General features: G+C 34.5%; 1 protein-coding gene and 1 long non-coding RNA gene across 7 annotated transcripts in view; one reads left to right on the top strand and one right to left on the bottom strand.

Annotated features, from left to right (window-relative positions):
- Positions 1-717: 717 nt before the first annotated feature.
- Positions 718-24,607, bottom strand: part of LOC142323033 (uncharacterized) — a 57,210-nt gene continuing 33,320 nt past the window's right edge. For 3 of the 6 annotated variants that reach the window (XR_012756005.1, XM_075362126.1, XM_075362127.1), the window contains exon 4: positions 718-1,513. Coding sequence is in view for 2 of the 6 variants with exons in the window: in XM_075362126.1 (XP_075218241.1) it covers positions 1,132-1,513 (382 nt within the window). In the remaining 4 variants the exon portion in view is untranslated. Of the gene's footprint in view, positions 1,514-1,601; positions 1,856-24,607 lie in introns of those variants that run through there. The other 3 variants (XR_012756003.1, XR_012756004.1, XR_012756006.1) reach the window with 2 other exon arrangements.
- The window catches only part of LOC142323035 (uncharacterized), a 32,323-nt gene continuing 29,350 nt past the window's right edge, over positions 21,635-24,607 (top strand). The window contains exon 1 of the long non-coding RNA XR_012756008.1: positions 21,635-21,740. This is a non-coding gene — a long non-coding RNA (uncharacterized LOC142323035). The remainder of the gene's footprint in view (positions 21,741-24,607) is intronic.

Here is a 24,607-nt window from a genome sequence, read left to right as displayed (position 1 = left end):
AATTTTTAACAATGAGAAAAATATAAGCTATATACTTTCATTATCAAATTTCAGTAGATATAACTATTATCAAATGCTGAATATAAAGCATCAACAACAGATATTTGTTTAAAAGAAGAAAGTAACAGCATTAACATATTTAATCAAGTAATTTTTATATTATGTTGCATTAATGGAACAAGCCTAATTATGTAAGATTTTACAAAATTAACCATTTTTAATTTCAAAACAAAACCATATAAGAAATAATGCCAATACAAACTGATGGTGTAATAACTGTAAAGTTTTGAGACGTATAGCAAAATCAACTTCCAATTAAATACGTCAACTGATTCAAAACAAATTTGTCGAGTCCAGCAAAAGTCAGTTCATAATTGTCATCTAAAATTATGGAATTAGTTTCTTCATGGATTCAAATACTACATCTTTAACTTCTCAATCTGACGAAGAAGAAAAAGATTAAACCACAAAATGTATTTATATACAAACAATGTATATTTATACAAACAAAAAAAAGTACAAATAAAATAACTTAAGATTAAATTCAAGTAATTAATTATTAACATAAAAAATTAACTTTTAAAACGTTTTTATATACAATATATAATACTACTTTTTAAAATTATATGTAATAAAAATTTTAATTATTATACATTTACACATAATTACATATGAAAGGAAATTTTATACATAAAATAGAAATGTATAATTATGCATTTTAGTTTTAAGTTTGTTTTCTCTTTTTTTCTACATAAATGTTCATAAGTTTTAATGATTACATAAAGAACAGACTAAAAAGGAACTATTGTAATTAATAAAAAAACATTTAATTTTTCTTTTATTCCTGGGCTAGAATAAATACAAAAATAAACACATCAGTAATAACATTATTTAACATGAGTAGTACATGAGCTCATTTAAGTGTATGGTAAGCATCATATTTCAGTATAACACAAGTAAAAATGACAACTACAACTGTTATGCTTTTAATTGGCTACAATAAAAAGTAGAATAAACAATGCAGGAAAATAAATTGTCATTAATGGAAAAGATTGTTATAAGAAAGTAAAATAAATTTCTGCAAGTCCTAATTTTTTATTTTAAAACAAAATTATCTCATAAATGATGAAATTAAAAATATATTGGTATAGAAAAATAAATTTTATTTTCCAGGAAATTAGAATCATGTATGACAATAAAAGCATAGCAATTGTAGCTTTTTAAAGTATTAATACTGCATATTAATAATAATAGTAATACTAATGATACAATTGACGTTTCACACCATATTTGTGGTGTTTGTGATGATGATGATGATGACAGTGATAATAAGAATAATAATATTGATGGTATAAAACCAATAAGAAAATGCCTGTTTGCTGTATAGGAGTCAGTGTTGTAATATGAAGGAGGCCCTTCTGCAGATCCTCCACCAGGAGGCCCGATTCGGCCGATCGCCTTCCGAACTACTGATTGAACAGCATCAAGCTCTTTGTTATACCTCGGGATGTACCTGGGTATCAATGATAAAAAATACTTTATTTTTCCTATATATATATATATATATATATATATATATATATTGCATAAATGTTTATTTAATATTAAAAAATCTGATGTGGGGATCACATGACTTCCTTGTATGCCTATTAAATTACATATGCACATCTTTTTTAAAATGAAAAGTACTTAAAATTTTATTTCATTAATAACTTGTGATATTTTTTTTACAATCACGGGTTAACAATATATTTAAATTAAAAAAGAGGAGATGGAAGACTGATTCGAACGATGTTACTTCCCATTCAAAGATCCACAAATATTTCATTAATTACAATTTCATTCGGCTGTGACTCTGGAACAATGAAAATAATTGCAATTTAAGATATATTGTTGAAAAGCTCTCAATGAGAGTTTATTACTAGTTAAGAAAAACTCCAAAATCCAAATTTTTTTGGATTTTGGATTTTTTTTGGACATTTTTGGTTCAGTCGATTGCAATCAAAATGGGAGGTGTACAACTAGATGTTACAACACTCCTAAATTCGAATTTTCAACATCCTACAGCTAATCATTTTTGAGTTATGCAAGATACATACATACATACAAAGTCACACCAAAACTAGTCAAAATGGATTCAGGGATGGTCAAAATGGATATGTCTGTTGAAATCTGAAAACCAAAATTTTTCGCAAACACAATACTTCCCTTTACTTCATACAAGGTAGTAAAAAAGGATATAATCAAGTTACAAAATTATTACAAAACCCTTTTTTCTACAGCTACAGTCAGTGCAAAAATTACAACAAAATTAAATTTGTCTATTTTCTCATATTATTTATTACCTTACATTTTTAATCAGTAAATTAAAATATAAGGATACGAAATTCCTCCACTAAAAAGTAGATCTATTTTTATTAAACAATTTTTGTTCAAATAAAAGTGGAAGAAATAGCTACACAATTTAAGCATTCTGATGCCTAAATTGTTTACACATACGTGGTTTAATTGTCTACACAAATTAGGGATTCTGATCTGTTTTTTTTTGGTGAACAATTATTCTCTTTTTAGAAGAAAAAACTGATAAGAAAATAAGTTTTTAAATTTGGAAAATTAATACTTTTTTTTTATAAATTATTTTATTAATGTGAAATTTTTATTGAATTTGTTTTTTTTTTTTGTTCGAATATTTGATGAATACCTTAAATTCTGAAATTGAAACTACACTATGTGTCATAAGACCATAAACCTTTTGTTTTATGGGACTGAAAAAAAGACAGCCTTTTTTCTTTAAATGCATCCTTAAAAATGCTATACCACAATACAAAAAGATCACAAATGAAGTTACAAAAAAATTAATACTCCTGTACTCTAATCCATGACACTTCAAGTTATCTATGATCAAAATTAATTCTTAATGCTTAATGGTATTAATTTTAATTATCCAAGATTAATCTATTATAAGAGTCAAAAATGCATGGCAATGCTTAACAAGGGGATTTGGGACATTAATGTTAGCAAAAAGTTGCTATAAACATATGTTCACAAATGATTTGTTTTCGATTTACCAATAAAAAATTTTGCCTTAATTTCTGCTCTAAGGGTTAAGTGAAGCCATAATAAAATTTTTAGGACCCAAATTTCTTGGTCTTTAATGTTCTTTGACCTAAGAAATTGAATAACCAGTATCAGAAATGTTCCTCTAGTTGTTTCTGAAAATACTGTTGCAAAGCTGAAAAAAGTACCATTTTAAGTTTACTCTGTGTACATTAACTTTTTGAATTGCCAAACTTCAAAGAAAATTGATAGCAATTTTATTTTGAGAAAACTGATGTAAATACATCAGTAGAAAAGAAATACTTTGTAATGCTAAAATAAAATAAAAATAATGAATTATAAAACCAAACTAAATTAATTTCTTTAGTAGGTTTGCAGTAACATATGACCCACAATTTAGTTTTGTGCACTGGGCACAAATATTTTCACAAGTGGTTATGAGTCACTGAATTTTTCATACATTTCCTATTCGGAAAAACTCACAAGATTGACCAGAACATATTTCTGCCAACATTTTGTTTTTCTTAGTGACAATCTTATCAGTCCTTTTTGTTACTGATAAAGCTTTGAAAAGCTAAAAGCTTTTTTTTATATTTATATTTCTTACAACAATCTACTTGCTTAAAATTTTTATAAGGTAATCCAAATCCAATTAATTGCAAGTATAAAGAAACTTTTTCCACTTTATCCACGATAGTGCCTTGACTCGCTGCTCTTACAATGTGAGGCAATATTTAAATAAATATTTTAGATGATAGATCAGTCAAAATGGAACACTGAAATGGGCCCCATAATCTCCTGATTTCTAGCAACTGACTATTTCCTTTGAGGTTGAATGAATTCAACTTCACATTCATGTTAATTCTATATGAATTGGAACACAAGATGTTGCATCACATAAACTGCAGCAACTATTAAACAGTTCTGATGCCACAGGATGTTCTCAAGTAGCTTGCATTTCCCATGCCAAATGCTGAATTCATTAAAAAAAAACCAACCACATCAAACAACTACTTTTACTGTAAATCCTTTAATCATAAATATTTTAGGAATAAATAATTTTAAGTATAAAGTTATTGTTAATATAATTTCTCGTTTTTTAACTTTTACTCTTTATTCTCTTATACAAGGTCTGTAAATAAAGTAATGAGACAGCGGCCAAAGTGACAACACTGTAAAGTTACTAGTAAACATATGGTTATATGAACAGCTGATTTATATTGTGTTAATATTTTTAGTTTACTGTTGCCATGCGAGATGAAAACCAACTTTTCATGAAACAAGTTTTTGTTGTGCGTTACAAAAATGAATGATACTAATTATGAGGAACATTGTGCAATCAAGTTTTGTGTTAAACTCTGCGAGAATGCTACCAAACGTTTTTCAAACTGAAAAGGGCATGTGGAGATGATGCTCTATCACAAGCACAAGTTTTTAGGTGGTTTAAAGCATTTTCAGATACTAAGGAATCAGTTACGGACAATCCATGCTCTGGAAGACTGTTAACGTCAAAAAGTGATGACAATTTGAGCAAATCATAGACTTGATATGGTACAACCAGCGATTAACTGTCAGAATGATTGCATAACAATTGAATTTGAATCATACCACCACAGTTTTGTTTTGGAGCAAACATTTTGCTCCAAAAATGTTTGTGCAAAATTGATCCCAAAAACTTCACTGTTGAACAGAAAAACAGGGTAGAAGTGTGTGCATTCTTGGGCGAATTGAAACTGATCCTAATTTTCTAAAAAAAGTGTTATTACTGGTGATGAATCTTGGATATATGAGTACGACCCAGAAACACCAGAGCAAGGAGTGAGTTGCACAATTCAAACTTAACATGTCCCAAAAAGTGAAAATGAGCAAATCAAAAATAAAAACCATGCTAATTTGTTTCTTCGATAATAGTGGCATTGTCTATTAGGAGTTTTTGCCTACAGGACCAACTGCAAAATCAATGTTTAGAGAAATTTTTAAAAGACTGCAGAAAAGAGGTGCCCGCATGAGACCAGCCATCAAAGACAACTGGATGCTGCATCATGACAATGCACCTTGTCAAACGGCACTCTCAATTAATGAGTTTTTGGCAAAGAAATACATTCCTGCAGTTCCTCAACCACCTTATTCGCCTGACTTGAGTCCCTGCAACTTATTCTTGTTCCTAACTTTAAAAAAACCCCTCAAAGAACACTTTAAAAAAAAGAAACTGACCATCTGAAGGATATTCTGATTTCTGAGTTCCAACACTGCTATGAAGAAAGGGAAAACCATTTGAAGCGTTGCGTAACTTCCCAAGGAAACAAAGGTGAGAGTCCATGTATAATTGAATTGTAAACAAAAAGTATTTTTGAACCAGTCTCATTACTATATTTACAGACCTTATGTATTTTGAGAACAGTAGTTAAATTTGTTTTGACAATTTATCCTTAGCAAAGATTTTTGTTCGGTTTAAAATGGTAATTTTATCTGCCAGATTTTAATTTCCTTCATTTTGAAATAAGTCCAGTTCATAAAACTTGTATTTATTTCTGACTTTATTTACAACAATTTTCTCAGAATTAATTCTTCACATATTTGAATTTGTTTATTGGCAATTTTATAGTTAACTTACAACATACCTAAAGCTATTTTTTTTTATCTCCAATTTCATCTTTAAGAAGAAGTTAAGAGAAAATTAACTATTTTGCTAGCTACAACTTAAAAACAAACTGTTTCTCGACTTTGTTTATAAGAACTTATTTGCTAACAATAATGTCCAAAATTGGTTACGGCTCCAAAATATTGTCACTAACTTTGAATCAGCACATAACTCACTACCTTAACTGAAATCATCATAGGTAATGATGTAGCAATGCACACACATTGAACAGCTGTTGATTTAGGTGGTGTGAGTGCATAAAGTTTAAATAACTAAATCCTAATTTTTTTTCTGTTTTCATTTCATCACAACTGAACTTTTCCCTTTAAGATGTAAAATTTAATTTCGCCTTATCGACATAATGATGTCATATTTTGTACTTTATAATTTTGCTATGCTTTATGAAAAGAAAACAGTAAATAAAAAAGCTGACAACAAAGTTGTAATACCTTACTGACATTAGTAATTTATTCTTGTAGAGTTGAAAAATGATGATAAATGAAAAACTTTACCTAAAATTTATTTTTTGGGGATGAGGGATGAATTTTGTTGTAATATTATAATGAAAAGGATATAAATTTACTCTTTTAACAAAGTAAAGTTTAAATTTTAGTAATATTAAAAATTTAGATACACCAAAAAAAAAAGTATTAAAAAATCCATGTTTTTAATTAAACCTCTGATCCCCCCCACAATATTGTCCTGAAGAATTTTTTTTTGGTCATTTGCACTACTACTATGCCAAGAAAGATATAAAAAATATGCAATAAATTTATAGCTTTTTAAATTATTAGGAAAGGGGCAAATTTGGGCAATTTTTTTTTTTTTAATGGTAAGATAAGCATGCTTGCATATACTGAGTTTAATAAAGTGGGAATGTTAGCAAAATTTTGAGAAAACTCACTCCAAAAAAAATATCTATCCTGTCTCTCGAGATACTGACCCTGAAATTTTACCAAAGAACTTCCCCACATACAAGAGTCTGTACAAAATAAAATTGGTTTATTCAGTCAAAAGTTATTAAATTTCAAACACACTTAATGTTTGTACATATGTACAAACATTAAACCCCTCTACTTTTTTTTTGTTTTTTGGGGTCCCAGGGTCATGAAACATTGAGAAACACAAACCAAAACCCATAAGTGACTACTACAGATTATCGTAAGTACTGTTATCTCGTGTAAAAAGTGAAAAACTTTTTAAACAATATATTTTCTCTACTAAAATTAAGTACTTGTAAAGATTTATTGAATCAATGTTTATAAATAATGAAATATGAATATCTGAAGATATTTTTTATAAACCATACTTATAAATCACTAAGAGTGGTATAATTTGGAGTGACCAGTATGACTAATATGGTATTACATCATAAAATGACATCAATACTAACTGTTTACTATGATTCATTCCTTCTAGAAAAAAATAACTTTATTATAGTAATGTTTTAGTTAATATTTTTGTAAACGACATCATAATCAATATAGTCATTTCAATCCTGTGGAATAACCCAAACCAAAGAATGAGTTTTGGTTTACATGAACACCAGCAAAAGCTTGGTCTTTTGTTTTATTCTTATTTTCTGATACAGAAAATAAGGTTTTTGTTAGATTTCATGCATATTGGTTTTTGTGTATTCTTAGTAATCTTTATAAATATGCCTCCTAGTATAAATCATCCTTAACATTTTCGCTGTGTATGTGATAAATTAACTTCTCAAAGAAATCCTTCAGTTAAAATAATCATATATTATCTCTATTTTGGGTGTAAAATAGTTTATGAGGACAATGTTTGGACCCTTCATATCTACTGTAATTCTTGTGTATTAAGCACCTTGCTAAATGGGAAACTGCAACATATACCTATTCTGCTCTTCTTATTATACGGAGAGAGGACTACTATTTTTATATCACAAAAATCAAAGATATCACAAGTAAATTCAAGAAATCTTTTGCATAACAAGAACTAGTCCACACAGTGAAGAATTGACAGTTTGAATTCTGCCAGAAACATGGAGTTTAGAAGAAAATATTGATGAAAAAAGTAATAGTGATTTAGTAATGAAGAAGAAGATTAAGATTTCCCAAGGAAGGAGATGTATAACATGAAATTTTTACTGACAATGCTACAGTACGAAAAAATATTCTTGGCACATTTGGGGAAATCTAAAAATTACAGCCATTTTATTAAGAATGCAGCTTGGTTTTTCTAAATAAGTGTTATTTCTTATCAGTGGGACAGCAGAGAGGAAAACTACTACATTAAACTTGCTGGAGAGAAAGAAGCACTCACAGCCGGGCACAAAAATGTCAATCTCTTGTGAATCTGAAAAATGTTTTTCTTTCCCAGTTACAAAGAAAACTTGGTCTAAAGAAAAATTTTATTAAAGAAATGGGTGGTAAGGCCAAGGTCTCTCATATCTCATAAGCATGTTTCCCAGGATCAATGGGACAAAAATAAAGGGATTATTTCTTAGATCTAACATAACAGACTTACACATAAGCTAATGAACACTTTGGAATTTGAATGAATCTGAGAAAGCAACACAGATATTTCAAAATATTGTTAAATCATTCCTGAGAAAAAAGAAGACTGATAACTGTAGAATTGGCGAGTGAATTCCTTGAAAAAATAAAATAAAATAAAAAACTGGAATGCAATATATCTCCAAAAATACACATAATGCATTCACATTTGGATTTTTTCCATCTAGCCACAGTGATGGAAGCGATGAGCTCAGTGACACTTCCACCAAGTTAGATGATGTTCCATTAATGATAGAAACATGCTTTCAGGGAAATCAAAGCCCAAGTATGGTTGCAGATTTCTGCTGGAGACTGAAAAGAAACATTCCAGAGGTAATATTATAATATGGGCAATATAATTCCTTTAAAAAAAATGCATATTTATACATATGAAAATGCTTTATTTTTAGATAGCTGCCTTAAGACTTAAACCTGATGTTTGCTCTGTACTAAATTTTCTGCACATAACTTACAGAAAAAAATTAGTTTGTTTGTCGATGTTAATTGACTTTTTTTAAAAATGTTCTCCGAAATGTATTTTCCTAGCTATAGCATTTCCAATAACAAATTCCATATTTGCAAACCATATTTGTATTATCGGTCTGTTAATATATTTTGAGAAAGGTTTTGTAAAATAGTTCATATAAAAAAACACATTTTTAGGTTTGGTATAAAATAATTTTCCTAAATTGTTGATTAACAAATAAAATTTTGGAACAAAGATTGTAAAGAATTTAATTTTGAGAAAATTTAAATAAGATCAGGTCAATAAGATGCATACATTAGTTTAAAAAATTTGACTTTAATCAAAGAAAAATGTGGCAGAAATTTTTTAATTATTCTAAATAATAAACAAAAATAAAAATTATTAATAACAATGCTTGTAAAAATTTAATTGATTTATGATGAGGATGAAGTTAAAAATAAAACAAACTAATACTTTACTTTATTTTTTAATGAATAATAACAAATTCCATCATTAAAATCTTTTTGCTTCGTAACTAGTTTCTGAAAATCTCATTTCAAAACATCTATCAAATTCATAAACTTCAATTCCAATTCACTGATGAACATAATTTTTGTTTCCTAACATGCAATACATGATTTTAATTTGTTTTTTGATGCTGAAAACAATTATGAACTCAAAATCTTTCCACCACCCACCTATTTTTGAAAAGTTTAATTAAAGTATTTTTTTTTTTCATTTTTCAACGTATTGTTAGCATTTTACATTCCTATATTGTATTTTGTTAGCTCATTTTTTATTGTTTAACTTTGTTAACATAATTTGTAAGCTATAAATAAACAATACTAAACAAGAAATTAAATCAGATCATAGTCACAAATTTTTTTTGTCTTCAGTCATTTGACTGGTTTGATACAGCTCTCCAAGATTCTCTATCTAGTGCTAGTCGTTTCATTTCAGTATACCCTCTACATCCTACATCCCTTACAATTTATTTTACATATTCCAAACATGGCCTGCCTACACAATTTTTCCCTTCTACCTGTCCTTCCAATATTAAAGCGACTATTCCAGGATGCCTTAGTATGTGGCCTATAAGTCTGTCTCTTCTTTTAACTATATTTTTCCAAATGCTTCTTTCTTCATCTATTTGCCGCAATACCTCTTCATTTGCCACTTTATCCACCCATCTGATTTTTAACATTCTCCTATAGCACCACATTTCAAAAGCTTCTAATCTTTTCTTCTCAGATATTCCGATTGTCCAAGTTTCACTTCCATATAAAGCGACACTCCAAATACACTTTCGTAGTCACATATGACATCATATCTAATGATGAAAAGTGAGCTTTCATGGACAAGATTAATCGTGTTTATGCAGATCAAAACATGTACCTGAAAACACGGATGTGTTGTTTGTATTAAGCACTGGATTTAAGAATGAATTAATTTTGTTCAGTCTTATTGCTGTCTTAAATTTGTTAACAGTCCAGTGTCGTAATGCCTCAAAATTATGTAAATGATGTAGATGCCTTTTATTATGTATATGGTGAGTTTACTGTAAAATCAAATAGTAAAAACATTAGAGCATTAAATAAAAAAGTATATAATTTTTACTTTCAGTGTAAAACTGGTAATTATGAGGAATTAGGCAACAATCATTTTAATTTTGAATTACCTTCCAATTAGCCAAATCTTATATAATAAAATTAAATGGCTTGGTTAGGGATTTCAATTTATTAAAAATTCAAACTGAACTGTTAGGATCAAGACTGCAAGGTTGGAATTTACTTTAAAAAATACAAAAATTTTGGGCTTTCAAAGCCGACAAAAAGAATTTTCTCAGAACTTTATTGATGAAAATAATTTGGTTTATTGCACAAATATTGATGAGCTTATGTTGCACTTAGGACAAGTTCATAAACCTGAGGACTGATGCCTTTTCATAGATTCGACCAAGTATAGTTTAAAAGTGGTTCTAGTACATAACTGTAACAAATATCCTTCGATACCAATCACTTATGGTATTAATTTAAAAGAGACATATGATGTGATGAAAGACGTTCTTGAAAAAATAAATTAATAAAACAAAGCTGAAACATATGTGGTGATTTGAAAGTTATAGCTATTTTTTTAAGTGTGCTAAGTTAGACTATACTAAGTACATGTGTTTTCTTTGCAAATGGGACAGCCGAGCTAGGGATAAACATTATGTTACCAAAGAGTGGAAGAAACGAGACAACTTAACTCCAAATGGGAAAAATATTATTCATTAGCCCTTAGTAGAACCCAAAAAAATATTTTTACCCCCTCTCCATATTAAGCTAGAACTAATGAAAAATTTTATAACAGCAGTGAAGAAGGATGGTCCTGGAATTTTGTACATCAGGCAGAAATTTCTGAATGTACGTGAAGGAAAAATTAAAGAGGGAATATATTTGATGGTGCTCAACTAAGAAAGTTGGTCAAAGATGATGTGTTTAACTCAATGTTAAATAATGTCGAAAGTGCAGCTTGGGCTTCATTTAAAGACGTTTGCAAAACTTTTCTCGGCAAACAAAAATTTGGCAATTAACACGATATTGTTAACCAACTTCCTATTTCATAAAGATGTAATATGTCTTTGAAAATACATTTCCTCCACTCACATCCAGATTTTTTCGCGGGCAACCTCGAAGACATAAGTGACAAACACGTTGAACATTTCCAAAAAGACATTTCAATGATGGAAAGCCGCTATAAAGGGAAATGAAATACCATCATGCTAGCCGATTACTGTTGGACATTAATTTGGGATGTGCCTAAGGCTATTTACAAAAGAAAAGCATCAGCAAAATCATCCTATGGCCATGCAAAATTATAAATTTTACAGATTTTAACTATATTTTCCCTTAATTTTTTTTTGAAGCGTAATTTATTTAAAAAACTAAGGGCGATAGAAAAATTGTATTTTCAGATCTGTAATATACGCAAGTAAGCAATTCAAGAAATGGTATCACACTTAGAGAAACATTAAAAAAGTTTTTTTTTCTATCACTGTTCTGATCAATAGGTCCTCCAAGGCCGATCCATTTTCCAACAAAATACTCATTTAAAAATTGTGGTACAAGATGAGTAGAATGTGGGTTTGTTACGTTGAAAATACATGTCCGTTTGTTTGACAGGAGGAACATTTTCTAGTAAAGAAAAATGCATCTATAAAAATTCTATGTAATTTGTTCTGTAAGAAGATTTTAATATGAATGAACTAATTACACGAATATCTATTAAACACAGCATACCCATTTTCTGAAAATCATTTGTGAAATATTCTAGTACTGAAAATCAATTAAGAATATGAAACTGCCTACACATTCCTCACAGACTTGTTACAGTATTTGGAAGAACAATTCCAATTTCATTCATGTTCAAGTATATGAGGAGATGAAATATTATCATTAGAAGAAATACAATCTTGTATAAATTTTTAAATACTTCAACTGTGTTAAGTAAATACTTCAACGCCTCACGTAAACACTGCTTTTAGGATACTTATGTCAATATTATGCGACTGAAGCTATAGCGCATTTCCATAGAAGAATCCATATTTGTAAATTGTATTTGTATTATCGATCTAAGTCATTAAATGAAACACAACTAAATTTTAGTTTTTTACAACACAAATTGAATTCAGATAAAAATAATCACAATTTAAACAGCCCTAATGTTCTACAAGACATATATACTGTATGAAAAAACATGATCATATTAAAATTAAACTTCAAATTCATTTAGTCATTAACGCCAACTAGTTGAAATCAACTAACATTTCCCTTTTGAAATCAATCGATTTTTTCCTTCCACATCAGTTGATTTATACATAAAACACCTGTATTAAATAGGCATTCTGATTTTTCTGTATTAGCTGAATCTTTTTGTTTTGCTTTTAACTGATAAATTTCTCAAACTAGTATTTGAATTTTATCGATTGCTTACATAAATTTTCTCAGAATAAAATTCTCTACAGAATTTGTTATGAAGTTTTATTGGTTAATCGACATTCTATTTTACGCAAAAAGTGAACTCTTGTAGTCATTACGAACACATTAAGTTAATAGCCTATTATTATAGGACTATTGTGCTGATTTTAAAATAATTTTATTTTAAATTGTTTGATATAATCTGTACCTATTTAGGTCTACAGGTTATATCTTGTTTTGATTTTTCTTGTCAGTGATTTTATTTTGCAGCAAGTGTACATTAAGAAGTGTTTAATTAAGTTTAATTTTAATTTTTAAATTTTATTCTTTATTTTTCCTCAATGGAAGGAAAAGTAAGGCCTGCCCCACCCCGTTCTCCCACCCCGGAACTGTCCGTCGGTGGAGAGGAAAGCGGGTCTGGCGCTAGGAAGCGCCAGAAACGCCGGGACTCCGCGCCTCCTATGGAGACGGAGCCCGTAGCGGGCTGCAGCAGCCGCCAACCCGCAGGCTGATGATGGGGCCCCATCACAGCCTGCTACCGTCAGGCGGGAGAAAATCCCGCCAATAATGCTGGACTGCCCGAAGGAGTGGCCAGCATTAGCGCGCGACATTAAGTCGCGGATCGGGGGGCGCCTGGTGGCTAAAAGCACCGGGCTCTCGATAAGGCTGCAGCTGGGCAGCGAGGCGGATTACCGGGCGGTGCAGAGTTTTCTGCACTCGAAGGGAATCGCCTTTCACTCCTTTCAGCTCCCGAAGGACAGGGAGCTGAAGGTGGTTATACGGGGAATCCCCTATGGGGCTGCCCCGGAGGAACTGACCTCCCTTGGCTATGAGGTGGTTTCGGTTAAGAAGCTCCTCACAAGGGACGGTCGGGAAACCCCGACCTGCCTAGTGGCCCTTAAGAGGACCCCTTCGGCCCGGACCATTTATGACCTTGGCAGTATTTTTTACTGCAAGGTCGCAGTGACTGCGTTTGTGTCACGAGGGGGGCCACCCCAGTGCCACAGATGCCAAAAATTTGGACACTCGTCCAATTACTGCCAGAGGGCCCAGCAATGTGTCAAGTGTGGTGGGGACCACGACACTGCCACATGCGTTAAGCCGCGTGAGGAACCAGCCTCATGCGTTAACTGCAAGGGGCCTCATCCGGCTAATTACCGGGGTTGCCCCTATTATAAGGAGCAAGTCAATAAGGTCAAGGGCATTAAAAAGCCCGCGACTGTTGACGGCCGCAGCTGGGCCCGTGTTGCCGGTGGGGGAAAATCAGCCCCCAAACCGGAGGTGCCGGCACCTGTGGCCAAGGCGGTAGTGAAAAAAGGGGAGGTACCCTCCCCAACACCCGCCAAGCCAAAACCGGCGGCGACCACCAAGAAGGTGGTGAAACAAAAGGCGGCGACAAAGCCGGCCCCGGCGAAGAAGGCCAAGCCTTCCTCGACGGGAAAGGCAAAGCCTGCTCCGGCTGGGAAGGCCAAGCAGGCTGTTAAAAACACCGCGGCCCCTGTGGCCCCGCGCCCCACCAAAAGGGCGGCCGCGCCAAAAGGCACCTCCAGCGGCAATCCGAAACCGGCTACCCCGTTGGAGACCACTGGCATGGAGTTCCTGTCGCAGATGACAGTGAAGGATATCCTGCCACATATCATGATGGTTTTGCCACGCCTGCTCCAGGCAAAATCTCTCAAGGACTGTATTCAGTCCTTAATAGAGTGCCTCATGGCTGTACTGTCCAGGTATGGTTAGGCCCACCCTCAGACTCTTGCAGTGGAACGCCAACTCAGTAGTAGGCCGGACGGAGGAACTATGCCGTCTGGCCGAGGATCTACTGATAGACGTGATACTGTTGTCTGAGACGTGCTTGAACCCAAACAAGCAACTGACCCTTCGGAACTATTTTACATATAGGACGGATAGGCCAGTTCGACCCGGATCTCGCACCTCTGGTGGAACTGCGGTTTTAGTCCACAGACGCCACATGCATACGCGCGTTGTTCTTCATACAAACGTGATGGAGCAAACGTGTGTGCATGTGGAGCATCTGGGCACGGTGTATCGGCTGGTTTCGGCTTATAGCAAGCCGAACGACGCGGTAACCGGCGCAGATCTGGATGCCGTGCTGGAAAATTGGGATGGGCCCGTGATACTCATGGGCGACCTCAATGCCAAACACGTGTCATGGAACAGCATTCTGACAAATCCGAATGGCAGATTGCTGTACGAAAGGGCGAGAGCCCGCCGCTTGGTCGTCGTAGGCCCTGAGGTGCCCACGTTCGTGCATCGCTCAGGCAGATCTAGGCCTGACGTGCTGGATATCGCAGTCATGAAGGGGGGGTACCCTCCCATTCATGATTGAAACGATAGAAGAGCTCAGCTCGGACCATTCCCCTGTCCTGTTGGAACTAGGTCAGGCAGGGGGTGGCCGAGATCCCCCGCCTATACCCCGAAGGTCAGTCAACTGGAAAAGGTTCTACGAGACCCTCCAGCGGGACTACAGGCCGGTAAATCCTGAGCTCCTGAACACCCCGGAGGAAATCGACGACACTGTCGGGCGCGTCACGTCGTCAATGACCGAGGCCCTGGCAGGCAGCTCATCGGCCAAAACTCGAGCAGTTGTTCGAAACGACCTCCCTCCTCATATCTCCGAAGCCATAACGGAGAAACGACGACTGAGGAGGAGATATCGAATCACCCTGTCCCCCGCTGATAAGCGGGCCTTTTATAATCAAACGGACAGGGTAAAACAACTGCTGACAAGCCATCGAGAGGATTCGTGGAACGAATACCTCGCCTCGGTCTCTGACGACATCTCCTCGGTGTTCAGGTTGAACAGGAGACTGCGAGAAGGGAAGAAGCCTCGCCATCCGGTTGTGGGGCAGCGAGGTTTTCTTGCATACTCGGAGGCGGAGAGGGCCGAGGTATTCGCCGATACCTTGGAGGAGCAGTTCACTCCAAACCCCCCTCCCTCCCTGAACGACGTGCACACAACCGAGGTGGAATCCTTTCTTGTAGATTATTTCTCACAGGTGGAGGACGCCCCTCTAGAGATTGACCAAGTCACTGAAGCGGAAGTTTCCGCAGCCATTAAGGCCACAAGCCCCGACAAGGCCCCGGGTGTCGACGGGATCAGCGCCCGTGCATTCCGGAACATACCGGCCTCCGTGATTACAGCAATTTCGGTGATATTCACGTCCATTTTGTACGTTGGATATTTCCCGAATTGTTGGAAAACGGCCAAAGTCGTATGTTTACCCAAACCGGGGAAAAGTTTACTTTTCCCACGGAATTATAGGCCAATCTCCCTGTTACCGGTATTGTCTAAGTTGTTCGAGAGGATTTTTCTCGAAAAACTGAGGCGATACATGGAGGGAGAAGTGCGGCCCGAGCAATTTGGGTTCAGGGAGGGTCACTCAACCACCCTCCAACTGGTAAAAATAACAGACGACCTTGTCGGAGGCCTGAACAGGAAACGGGTGACTGCAGCCGTTTTTCTGGATGTGGCCAAGGCCTTTGACAAAGTTTGGCATAGCGGGCTGCTTTATAAGCTAGCGCGATCGGCGATCCCCTACCGCTATGTCAGACTGATGCGGTCATATCTGCTAGACCGACATTTTGTCGTGCGCGTAGGGGAAACGATTTCCTCTACCAGAGAAATAGCCGCTGGGGTTCCCCAAGGAGCAGTACTTTCCCCGTTCTTGTACACTTTGTACGTGAACGATATGCCGCTGTCGGAAGGGGTCAAAACGGCCCTTTACGCAGACGACACGGCATATTTCTACGAATCCGCAAATGTGGATTACGCGGTCCGGAGGCTCCAAAGGTAGCTGGACTTAGTGGAACCGTGGCTCGACATGTGGAGAATCAGGGTCAACGGTGAAAAATCGGTGGCCGTGATGTTCACATGCAAGACACGAAAACCGACCAGAGAGCTGGAAATCTCAGGGGAGAAAATCCCTTTTGAGAAAACAGTTAAGTACCTGGGGGTGGTGTTGGACAGGCGGCTTACCTTCGACGAACATGTCAATTATGCGACCCGGAGGGCTAAGACCGCCAGAGCCTCGCTATACCCAGTGCTGAACAGTGCCAGCCCGTACCCACTGGCAACTAAGCTCCTCATTTTTCGGCTGTACGTACTGCCGATTCTAACATATGCTTACCCGGCATGGGGGGCAGTGTTGAGCTCCTCGCTTCAAAAGAAGATCGAGGCCGTCCAAAACATCGCGTTGCGGACGATCTTTGGAGCTCCGTGGTTCGTCAGGAACGCCACTCTCCGATCTGATGCGAGATTTCAATCCGTGTCCGAGGTGGGGGTGGCGCAGGCGCGCAGACTGTTCGGGAGAGCGGCTGTGTCCGAACACAGTCATCTTCGGGACATCTGCAGAGAGGACCCAACTCCGACAGTTGTAAGGAAGCGGCCTCACGCCGTACTGGACGAACCACCGTGATGGTGCGGTGCGGTAGCCGAAAATCGACAAACCAGGCTTAGGGGCCTCCATATCGCATGAGCCATAAACGGAATAGTGCGTCAGACGCGTTTCCGGGGTCGCGAGTAAATAGTTTTTCGCGAGTTATATAATTTGAAGACTTCAAATACGGTAAGTCGCGCATACAACAAAAACGCGGTCTAAATTTAATTTTTTTTTTTTTTTTTTTCTCGTGTGTGTTCTGCTTCTTTTGTTGCAGATACAACAGCCACCACAAAAAAACAAATGGTTTCTTCACTGCGGCCACGCGGTCCCCCCAACCCCTTCTCAGACACACGTGTGTCTGAAGGTTAATAATTACGTGGAGTGAATAATTACTGTTTACTTCTTCCACAAAAATCGCCGCCCCAAAACCGCGATCGCGAATAGGTATCACCATTTGTAAGTTCCCTATTACCTTCCTTTCCTTTCAAGAAAGAAGAAAGAGGGAACGAGCCCAGCAGCCATCAGCCCAGCAGTCACAAGCCCAGCAGCCACCTGCCCAGCAGCGACCTGCCCAGCAGCCACTGACAGCACAGAAGAACGAAGAAACCTGCACTTTCCCCCGTTCAGCCCTTCGGGAATTACAAGGTTAATGGTATGTAACTTCGGTTACTACCAATTCTGGAAAGTGCAGGCCAAAGAAGAACGAAGAGGTCTTCGGGAGAAGATGAAGAAGAAGGAAGACCAACCACTCGCCTCAACATCACGGACTGGAGTCCGGAACAGAGCCCAGCAGAGATGCGTCCTGAAGGGCAGCCATACCAGAAGCGGATGAAGAGCTTCTACACAACCTCTCCTATTTCAAAACTTACAATCAGACAAAATAACCCAGCAATTGCGACTCCTCCGGAAAAGGGGACGCATTGCTCCCTCCTTATAGCTAGTGCCCCGTTGTGGCGTATTCCTGCTAGCCTATTAAAGAGTTAGCACCGAAAGGACTTCAGTGGACGGTCTGAAGGGGAATTACGTCGGGAGTACAGGCTTTATAAGCCTAGCCTTCCGCGGTCGGCCCATAAAATGGGTTGGATAACGCTGGTTCAACAACGGATTGGAATGCAATTAAATCCGTCTTAAACTCACTAAAATAATAATAGACAAAAATTGAAAAATTAGATCCGAGATTAAAAATTAACCCTTTAAAAAAAAACAAGCCCGATTAGAAACATCCAGCAGCAAGGGACTCTGTCCAGGTTCTGCGATAAAGTAGGGAGTAATAGACTCCTGCCAACTTTGCATTCCATTCCATCTTTTCGCTGTAGCACCAGTAAATAAGAAATATAAAGAACATTCCTAAAAATGTAACTTTGAACTAATGATACAGTAGGCCTATCATCTTCAATTTCCAACTTGTATGTGCAACTAATATTTATTGAAATTCGTTAATAAAAATTCTCATGTTTTGTATTAATGTAAACCTTGCAAAATGAGAATTAAAAACAATTTTCTAAATATTATACAATAAATTAAGTGAATAAAAATAGTAATATGTGTATTATATTAAAAAATCATAACTGCCTACGATTTTTAATTAAATAATTAAATAAAATTAGTTAATTAATTAATTTTTAATTCCATAATTCTTGGGGCCAGTACCATTAAAGCAGTGTGGGCTGGCAATTTACACAGCCATCCAACCTCCTAACCTGGATCAAAATCCCCAGATGCCCTGTTGACAAGATAGAAAGCTAAGCTACTGCAATCAGGATATTACTTAGGATCCCTACAATGGCTGACCCTCAACCGACCTGCTGCTGTCCCTGGACAGCCATTACCAGTAATGGTGCTGAGCAGAAGTTAGACTCACAGCAAAGAAGTACAGGAATCACTGGAAAATAGTAATACTGTTAGCATCTTATTTTTTATTTATTCGTACGCATTTGTTATGTACGGCTGTTATACATAATTATGGCTTTATGTAAACACATTTTATGTTTTCTGGTGTAAGTATATATACCTCTGAAACATAAAGTGGAACACATTAAAAAAAAAAAAAGTTTTGATGTGAAACATCATAACGAGAGCAGGAAGATGTAACAAATGGAGTAGGGCAGTTCTGATCCAGAGAGAACTTTAGTGTTTAAATACTGTTCAGTTAATTTTATTTTGTTGTTTTCCACATATTTATTTTTTCCATGCTTTTATGATCTGTTGTTCTACAGTATGTACAAACATAATAATTTTTTCCAAATGTTGAAAATTTATTCATCTACGATATGATAGAACCAAATAACGTTTTTGAGAGAGAAAACTGTATAATTTTAATCTATTCCTAGAATTCATAAAACTAAGTTAGGCCTTTTAATGACACTATTTTTGCTGTTATAGGTTCAATACCAATGACGTTATGAATTCTCAAGCAAATCACATTTTTACCATTTCAACTCCTACGTCAGGGGTTGAAAATAACTATCGGGGTTAAGAAATTATGCTAAACATTACTCATATGTTGTAAACTCATGACAAAGAGAGAGAGAGAGAGAGAGAGAGAGAGAGAGAGAGAGAGAGAGAGAGAGAGAGAGAGAGAGAGAGAGAGAGAGAGAGAGAGAGAGAGAGAGAGAGGGGGGGGAGAGAGAGAGAGAGAGTGAGAGAGAGAGAGAGAGAGAGAGTGAGAGAGAGAGGGAGAGAGAGAGAGAGCGAGAGGGAGAGCGAGAGGGAGATGGAGAGGGAGGGAGAGGGAGAGGGGGAGAGAGAGAGAGAGAGGGAGTGAGAGAGAGAGGGAGAGAGAGAGAGAGAGAGAGAGAGAGAGCGAGAGGGAGAGAGAGCGAGAGCGAGAGCGAGAGGGAGAGGGAGAGGGAGAGGGAGAGAGAGAGAGAGAGAGAGAGAGATTATTATTACTAATAATCCCTATTACTAATTTTTATTTTGTTTTTACTTTGTAGAATATTATGTAAAGGTGCAGCTAATTGAATATAATTAAGGTATCCAGAATAAGGTAACCTGATACCAGATGGAGATGTAAAAGATAACATAAAACCGTTGTGGAAATTCCTAGATAATGAATTTTCTAAAACTTTTTTTTAACCGATAAATTTTTCTCATTTGTTAATCAAATGTGAAAAATTTCAAAGAAAGTTACAGAATTTTGTTTTACAAACTCTGTATATTAAATTAAATATAAATTAAATTCTATTAATATAAAAATCACGTAAACATTTTACCATAATTCTATCATCAAAGTACTATTACAGGATTCCATATCCTCAGTCATGATGAATCCATTTAATTGAACTGCATATTAAATAAAGATATTAAAAATGGTGAAATGTCTGTTACATTACTATAATGTTATAATGAAAATTGCATATTAATGTATTACATGAGTGCTGCTTCATTGGTTTTTATAAGACCGTATTCTTTAAATACTGTCAGATGGTTTATCAAATTGAAATTTTGTTTGTTATTTATATAAGTAATATTTTTCTAATATAATTAATTTTATGTCATTTTTATTAATTTCTAATGCTAGTATGTAGAGAACGGTTGGACCTAGACACATCAAACTGCCGGCTATCGTTCCAGGAAGTTGGAAAACACACTTTCGAGTAAGCCTTTCAAAATTTCGTTAAAAATCGTCTGTGTGGACCATTTTTGAGATACGCCCTTTTTTTAGAAATCATTATTTAATATAAGATATACCCTTTCTTATGTATAATATATATAAGATAACGTCATTAGCTATCATAAAAAAAAATCAATTTACAACCTTTATCACCTATCATAACGATTTCGCTGAAAGTAATGATGCCCGATTTTTTTTCTTCAAAACATCGTTATCAATTTAAAAGTGATCAGAACTTTTAACTGATGATTTTGAAGTTTAAACTGACATTATAGACATATATTACACTGTCGTTGAAAGTAATGATGACCAAACATCATAATAAATTTTACACTGTAAAACAGTGGTTCGTACAGTTTTAACGAGTCTGATTAGGATTCGAATATGATATCCTAGGATTAATAACCCAAGCTCTGTCACTAGACACAAAAAAAAATTTATCTGGACAAAAAATATTTTTAAAAAAAATTCGAAACTTCAGTCATCGTATTTAATCACTTTTAATACACGAGATTCAATTTATTAAAAGTAAAAATAACCTAACAATATAAAAAAAAGATGGCTTCTGAACAATAGAAGGAAGGAAAAATATTACTACTGCGGTTAGTTTGTACGTATGTTGACTGTGAGAGGGGGGAGAGAGAGAGCAGAGAAAATGTGAATGCATTTGACTCTCACGTTCTCTCCTTGGTTCGCTCGAAATTCATCAAAACAACTACGTAGATCAAAATGTGTGTTACGTTGATGAAAAATTATAATTGATTATAATATTATTAGCTGTTTCCATTATATTCAGCGATGTAAAAAAATCAAAAAATCTTACATAATAATATTATCTAACATTTTCTTTCTGATATTAACCTATTAAAAGTGATTAATATATTAAAAGTGTTATTAAAGATTAACGTTGTCATACAGTAAATAAAGTTTATTTCTTCACGATTTGTAGTTGTGTTTTTAAAACCGCTATCAAATTTTGTTTATTTGATTATTTGTATTTAGAGAATTCAGTATATTTAAATATATTTTACGTGAATCTGACAACCGTATAGAAAATAATTCTACGTGTAAATGAGGTAAGTTCTTTCAAATTATAATATTTTGTAATAAGAAATTAGTACACAATTAAATAATGTGATTATATTGGTTAAAATATTGGAGGAATTTGGGAGTTTAATGAACTAAACATTTTATTTTGGCAAAAAAGATTATTTTTAGGTTAGCCAAATATATTTTTATTCTTGTTATTTTAATTAAAATTAAGTACAGATTACTTTATAAAAATATGTAACTAAAATAATTTGCTTTCAAGTAAGTACCGATACACTATAAGAGGGGTTTTGCTGAATCTTTTGTAGACTAAATTAATTATGGTGGAAGTTAATTATTGAAGTTCTGTTTTTTGTTTTAAAAATTTAGATTTCTGTTTAACAACAAAACCGTTTGCCTGTGTCTACATCTAGTGTCTACTTTGGTAATTAATAAATTGCCTTTGTTATTCAAATGAAATACTTTACAAATATTTTCTCACTTTTCTTGAAATTTACATTGATATGTTCTGTAGATCAAAACGGTCAGTTTTTATGTTACATGGTCAGATTTATTATTAATTTTTTTTCGACAAAAATTTAGCCAAAATGTTTGTTCTAATTTCTTTTTCATTTTTTTTACTTTTTTTTTATTAAAAAAAGACTAGACTAATGAATAAATGAAAGCAATTTTTTAAATTCACTTGTATCTGTTAGCTAAAGAACATGGCTAACGGTACATAAACGAGTAATGATTTGGAGGCTTTCAATTATTTAATTTTACCTAATATTCGATTAATTATAACCACGCACGTAAACGAGATTATTGCACACATATATAAAAGTACATTCGCGTGCGTGCTTTTATAATTTTTCTTTTTTACTAAACATTGTTTTATTTTAATTTAAAGCAGAAATTTAAAAAATCGAATATTATAATTAACAATAAAAATGTAATGTCGCCGCGACCGTGTCACAGAAAGCGTACTTCCTTGCTACATAACATACCAAAGGTTCGATTCCAGATTAGTATGTGAAGAATTTTCCACAATTAGATTGTAACTTCTTCAATAGCTAATTATTTTAAAGAAAACTACAAATTATTATAGATTATAGAAAAGATTAACGAGTGGTACATAAGGATGTAATGATATGATTTCATTATTTCTAAATTTATCTATCGTATCCGATTACTACTTTACGCGCGCGCGCGCGCGCACACACACACACAAAGAGAGATTTATTTTTTATTAATCTAACAAAAAGTTTTTTTTTTTTGTCTTCAGTCATTTGACTGGTTTGATGCAGCTCTCCAAGATTCCCTATCTAGTGCTAGTCGTTTCATTTCAGTATGCCCTCTACATCCTATTTTTTTTACATATTTTATTTGTTCTACCTAATACATAATTATTAAAACATAAGGATTTTAATTAAAATACGTATATATTTAATTTTTAAGTGGTCACCTATGTTTCGTTTTTTAATTATATAGTTAATATAGAATGTAAAATATTACGTTTTTGTATTATATTTTAAAAAGTAGTATTGAATAATTTGTTTAAAACCCCTCTCTCGCTCGGTCACTCTCTCTCACACTCTCTCTTCTTCATTCTTTCTTTCTTTCTCTCTCTGTGTGTGTGTCCTAATCCTTTATAAACATCAAATTATTGTTGATTTTTGTTTGTATTTTTGTGTGAGTTTGCGTGCGCCCGCGCATGTTTGTGTATGCATATGTATTTTATTCTTCTGATAGTTAAACGAATTTGTATTTTTATTTGAAAATCTTTACCTACCGATTGATGTTTTTTCCATATGTTAGGGGCGATGAGGGAAGCTTAACTCCAGATTTTAATGTTATTCAAATGTTATTTTTTAATCGTTAACAAATGTGCCTAAATAAAATATGACCTTAATTAGGCGAATCTAATTAATTAGTTAGCGAATAATGTTTGTCACTGGATGTAATTCTGAAGGTAAAACGTAATAAAAAAGTTACTACGGGGGAATTTTAACTCGTTTTATTTCTATCGCGATTTTTCCGTTTTTCAAAATTTCATTGCTCATAATTAAAAGGCGAGAGCGTTGATCGACAAATGGTTTTGTCGATTGAAGGCCACGTTTGGAATATGTAAAACAAATTGTTAGGGATGTAGGATGTAGGGGGTATACCGAAATGAAACGACTAGCACTAGATAGGGAATCTTGGAGAGCTGCATCAAACCAGTCAAATGACTGAAGACAAAAAAAAACTGTAGCATAAAATTATATTCATTTACTATTGTAAACTATCGAATAGATTACCAGTTATTTATAACCATTAGTCGCTTCTGTGTCTCCTTTAAAGCAAAGTCTTTTGATCTTTTGCGCTCTCTCTCTCTCTCTCTCTCTGTGTGTGTATATATATATATTTTTTTATCCCTCACACATATATATATATATATATATATATATATGTGTGTGTGTGTGTGTGTGTGTGTGTGTGTGTGTGTGTGTGTGTGTGTGTGTGTGTGTGTGTGTGTGTGTGTGAGGGATAAAAACAAAAAAAGAAAGGCTGGTAGTATAGTTGGTAATTCTATTTTTATAAGTACATAAAAAACATGTCTGATGATATGGTCAAGAATAAAGTTAAACTCTGTGTTGTTTTGATGGTAATATTTAAAACAAAAAATGCTGTTTAGTCAATTTTCAAGGACAAAAATGAGTACGTGCTACATGAAATAAGATACACACACTATAGCTTATAATAAAAAAAAAAAAAACATACTGAAAGGAGCGAGGGAGTAAAATGAGAAAAAAATAAGCGGGGTATAGAAAGACGTGACTAAACTGGACACACGTTTAATCTTTTTAACTGTTTTACAGTAGCAATTGTTCAGCTTTGCGATGAAGAAATAAATCAACACTTGTTTTATATT

Source organism: Lycorma delicatula, chromosome 4 (assembly GCF_047948215.1).
Source record: "Lycorma delicatula isolate Av1 chromosome 4, ASM4794821v1, whole genome shotgun sequence".
NCBI classification, from domain to species: Eukaryota; Metazoa; Arthropoda; class Insecta; order Hemiptera; family Fulgoridae; genus Lycorma; species Lycorma delicatula.
This window is presented reverse-complemented; position numbering and strand designations above follow the sequence as displayed.